The 9,267-nt window shown below is 36.9% G+C and overlaps 2 protein-coding genes across 2 annotated transcripts; one reads left to right on the forward strand and one right to left on the reverse strand.

The window, feature by feature from the left end:
* Nucleotides 1-523: 523 nt before the first annotated feature.
* Nucleotides 524-2,648, forward strand: LOC137735722 (ras-related protein Rab11D). Its single transcript, XM_068475168.2, has 2 exons — nt 524-971; nt 1,972-2,648. Exons 1-2 carry the CDS (start codon nt 748-750, stop codon nt 2,414-2,416), a joined length of 669 nt encoding a protein of 222 aa, XP_068331269.1. The 5' UTR covers nt 524-747; the 3' UTR covers nt 2,417-2,648.
* Nucleotides 2,649-2,737: 89 nt separating this feature from the next.
* LOC137735705 (uncharacterized) lies at nt 2,738-9,231 on the reverse strand. The gene is made up of 15 exons (XM_068475152.2): nt 8,953-9,231; nt 8,747-8,835; nt 8,574-8,640; nt 8,365-8,480; nt 8,058-8,124; nt 7,852-7,900; nt 7,398-7,483; nt 6,921-7,177; nt 6,794-6,849; nt 6,605-6,690; nt 6,010-6,102; nt 5,044-5,377; nt 4,007-4,560; nt 3,384-3,618; nt 2,738-3,295 (listed from the first exon to the last, which is right to left on the reverse strand). Exons 1-15 carry the CDS (start codon nt 9,142-9,144, stop codon nt 3,027-3,029), a joined length of 2,550 nt encoding a protein of 849 aa, XP_068331253.2. The 5' UTR covers nt 9,145-9,231; the 3' UTR covers nt 2,738-3,026.
* Nucleotides 9,232-9,267: the final 36 nt, after the last annotated feature.

Consider the following 9,267-nt stretch of genomic DNA (forward strand, 5'->3'; position numbering starts at 1 on the left):
TTCCTCGTTGGAGAATGCTCATATTTCATATTTTGTAAATAAGGTATTTTTTCATATGAACTTCAAAATTGAAATCTTTCAATTTCTTAATTTTTATTTGAAGATCATTCATATAAAAATATTATTCACATTGAAGGTTATTTGGTTATCTAAATGTATAAAACAAATAGACAGTTCATTATGAATATGTTATTTGGTGCTTATATCATCGATTTCGATACATTTGAATGATTAAATAACTTCAATTCAAATGAGTTTTTTTTTTTTGGTAAGAATAGGCCTTCAAATAAAGATTAAGAATTTAAATAGTTATTATTATGAAAATGTATGTTAATACATTATTCAGTTAAACGGTCTTGGTTATAAAATTTGTATGATAAATACACGTTATTTAAAAAAAATTGAAAAATATGTGCATTTTCCATAAACATGAAGTTCACAAAAATTATACTAAAATTTAATTAAATGATATTTAATTTTGCGACAAGTTTCATACCTAATTAACAACCTTCATTGTAATAACTGATAATCAGCTTTGTTGTGCAACTAGTGCATTACAGACATCCTATCGTATTTCCAACCCAAAAAAAAAAAAAAAAAAAAAAAAAAAATGTAAAAGTCTCGTGGTATTTAGATAAATTTCAAGTCCTTTCCTTTGTGGGGGCTTTGATAGCAGAAGTGGCGATCTGGGTTTTCTTCTTATTTGATTGGAGAGTTGGCGTACTTGAGTTGGGAGGGAACAGAGACATGGCGAGTTATGGGGATGCGAGCCAGAAGATAGACTATGTGTTCAAGGTGGTGCTGATAGGGGACTCTGCGGTGGGCAAGTCTCAGATTCTGGCCAGGTTTGCCCGGAACGAGTTTAGCTTGGACTCCAAGGCCACCATCGGCGTCGAGTTCCAGACTCGGACCCTCCTCATCGAGCACAAGAGTGTCAAAGCCCAGATCTGGGACACTGCTGGACAAGAACGGTCTCTCTCTCTCTTTCTTCAGCAGTAGTGTACAACCCTTTTCTTTCAGTCTGCTACTTGGGTTTTTAGATTTGGATAGTTTGCAACAATTCCAGTAAACTGTCTGCTTTTTACTTTTTCCTGTTTTAGTAAAAGTTGTTGGTTACTTTTTTTGTGAGCTGTATGCATAGATTGCATATACATCCTTTTAAGTTATCTTTTTTACTTTCTGGGTTTGATTTCTTCAAGTAAATTTGTAATGTTGGTAAGTGAATTACTTCTTTGTATGCTACATATGAATAAGATAATCACCTGAGGCTTTTAGATCCGTGTTTGGAATCTCATAAGTGCACTTAGTATGTTGTGATATTGATATTGATATGGATATTCACTCAAACGATTAGAAATGTTAAGTGCCAGGAATGAAATTCGTTAACATTATCGGTTTCTTATTGTGATCCTTGTGTTCTTAATTGTATAAACTTGCCACCAGTAATATGGTTTTCGGTTACAAAGATATGAAATCGTGTTTAATTCGTCATCTACTTTTGGTCCATAGTTTCTTTTGGCCATTTTGGCCATTTTGGCTTTTCTTGCAATCTTGGATATTGCCATGGATGATATAGTGGGAGAAGAATTGTCACCTTTTGTTAAGCGGTGTGAATAATTGCTTTCTTTGATTCCCTATATTTGAGAACCATGACATATATGACTTGTCCAAGCTTGTGTTTCTTGCCTGTTATCACCGATTTGGTCTAATGGTTAGTTTCTTTATAAAGAAGATAAGACTTTGGAGTTTATTAACTGATGGGAATGAATGCTGTTCAATTGTTCACTACGATGATGCACAGTTTTGGACAAATTTACTCCGATTATATTTGTTTATCAACTAAACCGGTCACCTCTGTCTAGTATAAGATGATATGTGCTGCTCATTATATTTGGTTAATTCCAGATTTGGCCTAAAGGTTAAGTGTATTCACATCTGATGATTGTCCTTCTCCTATGCTGTTTTGCTCAGATATAGAGCAGTTACAAGTGCGTACTACAGGGGTGCTGTTGGGGCAATGCTGGTATATGATATAACCAAACGCCAGACCTTTGACCACATACCACGCTGGCTGGAAGAACTGCGTAGCCATGCCGACAAGAACATAGTCATCATTCTGATAGGCAACAAAAGTGATCTTGAGAACCAGCGTGCAGTCCCCACTGAAGATGCCAAAGAATTTGCCCAAAAGGAAGGCCTTTTCTTCTTGGAGACCTCAGCACTGGAAGCAACAAATGTGGAGAATGCTTTCTCGACTGTGTTGACAGAGATATTCAACATTGTTAACAAGAAAAGCCTTGCTGCCAACGAAAATCAAGCTAATGGAAGCCCTCCATCTTTGACTGGTAAGAAGATCCTTGTCCCAGGCCCTGCACAAGTAATCCCGGCTAAGAGCAAGGTGTGCTGTACATCGTGATTCAACAGGACCGCGGATTTATAAACATCGGATGCTTTCTTCGACATTCTTAATACTAGCAAATTTTGAGGGGTGTGATATATTTCCTTTGTATATTTTTCTCGTTTCTTTGCTTTAGTTTGCATCAGCTGATTAATTGCATGTTTTCAAAATTGAAATGAACTAGACGAGCCTGATTTGGGTATGCCCGTTGTTGAACTTCTCTTAAATACGTAATTTCACATTCTCCCTACTCATGTTAATTCGTCGAAAAAAAGCTAAAATTACTCAAACACTCGTCCCCCGAATCTACAATTTAGGGTTAAATTCTCACACATTAAATGTCGCAGCATTGTTTTATATGTCCAAATCGTAAAATGATTTGTAGCTTACGTGGTTAAGAGCATTTATGATTACAAACTTGGCGATCAAAGCCACTACCTATTAGTAACAATATACTTGACCACAAATACAAAGATGTATTCGATGTTTAAAAAAAAAAAATGAAATTCCAATTTTGTAGGAGGTAGTAAAGAACAATATAAATTCCTGCCATATAAATTACAACACCTGTGTTAATTTATCTAATTAGAGTACAACAACGCAAGTTTGGAATTCCGGAAGTTATCGCTCAACCCTCTGATGCAAGCGTGATACTTTCCTCGTCAACGTTCTTTTCAATATCCTTTACGTCCTGTACCTCATCCCTGTTGACATTAGAAGCCTCGTCTTTCTTCTCCGAAGGCTCCATTTCAGTTTCCATGCGCGCCAAAAGCCTTTCTTGCAGTTCTTGGCAGTCAATTGCAGTGATCATCACAGACAAACTGTACCTACCTTTCCAGCATCCAATGGCTATTGTTGACTTGTCTACTTCAATAGGACCCGACGTGGCCTTGCCATCTGCAGATATAAAGTTCTACGTAGGTAAACAGAACATATATGCAATGAATGTGCACTTATGGTCCTTTAACAAATGATGCTATATTACCTTTACTCAAAACTATCACACAGCATCCTGACATTATGCCTGATGCCTTCCGACCGAACTCAGAATCAACAAAATCAGCAAACTTGATAGATTTATACTCAAGAAGATGTTTAAAGTCGATAAGGGATGCACATAGAATCTGTTTGGTTATGTACGGAAGAATAAGTGGCAATCCTTCTGATGATATCCGGAATAAACAAGGCGCCAAATTTCCTTCTCTTGCAGTTTGTCGTTCCTGTTGAGAGCAAAAATAAATTAGAGAAAGATTGTTACAGAATATTTAATGCTAACACCCGAATGTAGAAATACTTTGTTCATCAGTCCAGGGCTTCACCAGAATCTCTAGCTTCAAACATGAGAACCCTAGGATGAAAATATATATACTACACACTTGGAATCCATGACTGAGCGTAATAAGGTTTAATATTTCTGCACCCAATCAGTAGGTACTGGCACTACTTGTCTCGCTCATTGTCTTAATTATACACACACTTCGGCTATTGGATTTATCTGAAGGCATAATAATTTTGCAGAACCTTCTTTGATCACATACCTAGAAATTCAAATCGTATAACGGTCTTATTTAAAAGAAAAAAGACAAATTCATATTTAAAAATACTTACAAACATCTTAAGCCCAATGGATGTTATCTTAAGTTGCTGTCCAACGGAGAAATTCAGCTCAAGAACATCTTTGACTGACTTTGAGATGTAGTAAATTCTTTTCACATGATTAGCATCGGTGTTTCTTGTGACAAGGTGGTCATTGAAGGGAAACGATTCATTAATGCCATAGAATGTCTTTATGCTATTAATGGTAGCTTCATCTTTAAAGAAAACAACAGGGTCCACTCCCCTCCACTTGCCTTGACACTGCTTCTTTCTCTTTCCTCCAGCTTTCTTGGGATCTGTTTCCTCATCAACAGGCTCCTGGGCTTCCTCCGATACATTTTCTTCAAGCGTGACAGAAGGATCAAGCCCCAAAGACACCCCATCTGGTTCTTCCTTTATTAACTCTACCTCTGAAGCTGCTTCTAAAAAAGTCTCATCTGTACCAACTTCCAAACTAGCCACCATCCCATTTGTACCTTCAGTACCCTGATTTTGTAATTCTACCTGCGGCTCGTCATTTCTAGAGCCCAAGTCCTCTTTCAGACTATTAGGTTTCCCCTGATTGGCTGTTCAATGAAAGAAGAAAAGAATCAACGAAAGGAGAAAAGAAACCAAATTAAAAATAAACAATATAAAGAGATTGTGATTCTCTATCAGGAAACCCAAACCTGGAGCACATGTTCAAATCCTAAACAAACTACAGGCCATACATATTGACACAACGATACAATTTATGTGTGACACGCCATTTTATTTTAAATTCTTTTTAAGGCGCTCCCTTTCTCCAAAAATATCTTTGAAATGGATAATTAGGTGAAAATAGCATTTACTAAATGAGATAATAGAATAATGGGGTCATTTGTTTTAGGTCATAAAATTTATTCAGTCTGCTAAGCGTCATTTGTTTTAGGTCATAAAATATATTCAGCATTAGCAGACTTTTTTTCTAAATAGGAGGGAAACAACCCCTTCATACCCAAATAAGAAGACAATAATACAGTAAAAGCTACCTCAGAGCACTTCAACTCTTTGCAGATACTTGAACTCACCTGGCAAAGCAGAATGTTTGTGGAAGACAGCAATGAAGAAAGCTCCTCCATTTTGATCATGCGGGACTATCCTCATGCAGCGTTCTAGTGGAAAATCAGAAACTTCCTCCTCTTGTTCGTTGGGTACAGTTGCAGGATCATCAGTTGACTGCAATGCATCTTCAACATTTCCATTGCCACCATTCTCATGTTTTTCTTCCACTTCCATATTATCATTACCGTCTGTTGGTTCTGTAAAGCTTCTTCCAGAAGGAAACATGCTGGGAACAATGACATTTTTCCGATATTTGCTGACATTTTTGTGGGAAGGTAACCACCTACCCTTGTCATGTATCTGCATTGTCAAATGAATGAATACGGATTTTGTCGCAAGAAAATTTTTTAAAGCTGCAACTTGCATGCAACACAGTAGGTGATGTTTGAACAAACTGTTGCAATTGAGACCACTATGCTATAAGATGTGTGTGTGTATTGAATTTGAATTTGATGGGTGGGTGGGTGTGTTGAATTTGATGCATTGCAGACAAAAATATTACAATGTTGACCCAACGTATACATAATCACGAAGCAGAGTCGAATAAAATGGTTTCACCTAACATTCATGGCGCAATATAATGCATTGATTGCAAAAGGATTTCTTAAACCCTGAATCTTATATCAAGAGAAGAATGGAAATTTGTGATATCTTCTTGACAGGTAACTCCGGATTATTTATGGCAAATATACCTTATTACAGTTTTATATTATAGTAGTGAATATGTGACACAAACAATGTTTCAATCAGACCATTTTCAAAGCACCAGGATAAAATAGCACTACAAGTGATATCAGCAACATCCCATTCAGTAATTGAGAAACAAACCTATGTTACACAAACTAAGGAAACATTCTTATTCAATAATATGTTGTGCACATCAAGCTTTCACTATACAGCACTACCATAAAAAAGGTAAACAAACAACCGACCTTCCATTTTTTAAGACCTGGCCTCCGAACAAGATGGGGAAGCTCACTAGAGACATCAATAAGCTCAACAGACCCACCACCTCTCCGCAAAATCTGCAAAATAAAAAGGAACACTTTCTCAAAATACAGAACGACGTAATCTACCACTCATAGCAAGGTCATCCAAATAAAGAATGAATAAGCACAACAAAAAATCATGAAACTCTGCCACTCATAGCAAGGTCAAAAGCATCAAATTGAAAGAAAATGTTTTCTGATGTACTTTCATAACACAAACAATATTCAAATTAAAAGCTAAAACATAAGCTGAAACAGTACATGTCCACAATGACCAAATAAACAAAATCCATAAAATCAATTAATCGTATGAAGGTGAAGTGCTCCAATCCACTAATCAATTTGCAAGAACTGAAAAAGTCAAAAGAACTAAAAGAAACAATAATTGTATGGTTGGCATTCCATGACTACCTACTATGCCTACAAGCTCTCTTCAATTGTGTGAATAAACCATGCCGTTGTCACTTACAAAATAAAATCTTTCAACCCATCAAGTTCTAAGTTAAATATTTTGTAAGAAGATAAGCAAACATATTACCTCAGCAACCACAGCTTCATTTTCAACTGGATTCATGGAGCAGGTAGAGTACACCATTCTTCCGCCAACTTTAAGCAGCGATAAACCTAGGATAAACAATATAACATATGAGAATAAACTAGTAAGTAAAGCATAGAGCCATTGTTAATAATAAAAAAAATCTGAGAAATTTCTTTTCATGATAGATACCTCGCATAGCTATGTGAATTTGTAGAGGATGAACCCCATTGCCCAGTCCAGCATGCCTGTACATAAGCAAAACGAATATCATCAACCTGCCAAAAGTAAAATAGCGACTGAAAAATTAAAGTTATACCATTTCCTCCAGATATCAGGAGCCTTGCGAAGGGTACCGTCTCCACTGCAAGGGACATCACATAAAACACGATCAAAGACAAGTTGGCTGATAGGTGGCTCCACTTCAGCTCCTATTTCAGAAGCACTAGACTTTGCCCGGCAACCAGGAAAGTGTTGAGCTTCATGATTTGTGACTATCAAGTTGGCTGTGCACATTCTTTTTGTTTGATGGATGAGTAGATTACATCTTTGGACATCAAGATCATTTGCTACAACCTAATTAATGGGCCAATAAAACAAGGAACCAGTATCATAAATGGTAGTTAAATGAGGGAAAATCTATGTCACATGAAGGCAAAATAGTAACTAGGAGAATCAAATAAGAATTGAAAGGCAAGATAACAGCCTAAACTTGAGTCCTTGACTGAGGAAAAGACAGAACTGACGAACTAAATCAGATATAAGGAATGTAATATATAATTAAAAGGAACCGTACCAATCCATCAGGTAGAGATCCTGGTTTCATTGATCGGTGTATTACCTCAAGCAATTGGAATGTTTTCGAACCTGGTGCAGCGCACACTGAGAAAAATTGTAGCTGACGGTCAGTAAGCACTAGATTTAGTCTTTAAAGCAAAACCGAAAAAGGAGTAACCTGTTACAATCCATAAGGTAACTTTTTTTCCTTATAAAAATTGAAAACTATACCACAGAACAGAGAGTTCCCAATAAAAGAAGTCCCTCAAGGAATTATGCATCTCCAATCCAAACTACAATTTTCATCAACACTCACAATGCCAATAAGAAGCTTGAAAATTCAATATGGAATAGAACAGCCGATTAGATTTTCACGTGACGCTCGTGATTCAAGTCTCATCATTTGGGTCAACTATGTTTCTAAATTTTCAGTTTTAGAAAGGGGAAAGATAAATGCAATATAAGTTGCTTACTATCAAGTACAAAATGATCTGGGCGTACATCAAGGAATAGTGGAGGTACCTGTATCATTAAAAATAAAATAGAGTAACTGAATACTTGAGCATTAGTATAAGGTGAACTACTTAGCGCTGAAACACCCAAGATTTATAATTGAATATTGCAGCACAATTCAGTATTTAAACCACAAGTGGACAAACTGCAAGTAACATAGGCCTACCATGCTGACAGCCTCCTGTCTTGTGATGTTTCCAATCTCATTTTCAAGCTTTAAGAACTCATGAAACCTTAGATATTTGTACCATCAGAACCATGAATACACAGATAATAATATTAGAACGGGGGATAGATTGAAACTAAACGGAGTGACTTGATACCATTATGCAGAATTTGGTTAAGCTCTATATAAACAAGAAATTGAAGAAGATTCAATTTGGAACAATCACAATAGTTAAGGTGGATACATATTATATATTAGTATTATTCATATAGGTAGGAACCCTGTTGGAATACATCAATTCATTTACCTCTCAAGTGTTTGGTTCTTCCTCAGTTGCATGCGAGAAAAATTTGAATGCCAAGCTAGATTCTCGGGGTACCAAGGTAATGGCCTAATAGGCTGTGGTTCACCCCCTTCACTTATCTGGAAACACATTACAATTTACAATAAAAACGAAATGAGGCAACACAGTTTTTCACTACATTTTATTAGTAAATTAGCCTACAAGAAACCAACCTCAGATTGCAAAGAGATCATAAAGTCATTCTCCAACTGCCTTCGGATATCCGAACAGAATTGGCTACTGCAATATCCACAGAAGTTCAATTGAGAATTGAGATTAACATTGAATGAAACCGCACACGAAAACACATAGAGAAACAACATAGCAAATACATTATTTCAATCACCTTGAATTGATTCTAAAAGCAGCAGGCAACGGCCTTCGAAGAACTTCATTGAATGCATCCCACTCTTCTGGGTTCACTATCCCTTGCTCCTACCACCATAACACATTCCACGGCTCAATAAACGAAGAAAAGAAACTAACTTTTACTCCAAAAACATACATGCATAGATATAAACATATATATGTATATATAGAATATGACATCACCTTGTAATATTCATCGAATGCGGGGTTTTGAGTGGCAAACGGCTCCCAACCACGATTTTCTGCGTTGTTTTCATTGTTGTTTTCAGACGAAGGATCAGACTTGGAACGCTTCCAAACGTTCTCTCGGTTCTGACGGAAGTGGCGTCGCTGAGTGCGAGAACCTCCTCTGCCTCTGCCGCCGCCGCCTCCCATCTCTGTATGTAGCTTAACTGTTTGATGTTTGATCTCAGAAAAGAGCTTCGCTGTTCCACTCACTGTGCGAGTGCGGCGGGTTTTGGGGGACCATAACCGGATTCTTGGCCTGCGGGATATCAT

The sequence above is a fragment of the Pyrus communis genome, chromosome 15 (genome assembly GCF_041283825.1).
Source record: "Pyrus communis isolate YQ-2024b chromosome 15, ASM4128382v1, whole genome shotgun sequence".
In the NCBI taxonomy this organism is placed as follows: domain Eukaryota; kingdom Viridiplantae; phylum Streptophyta; class Magnoliopsida; order Rosales; family Rosaceae; genus Pyrus; species Pyrus communis.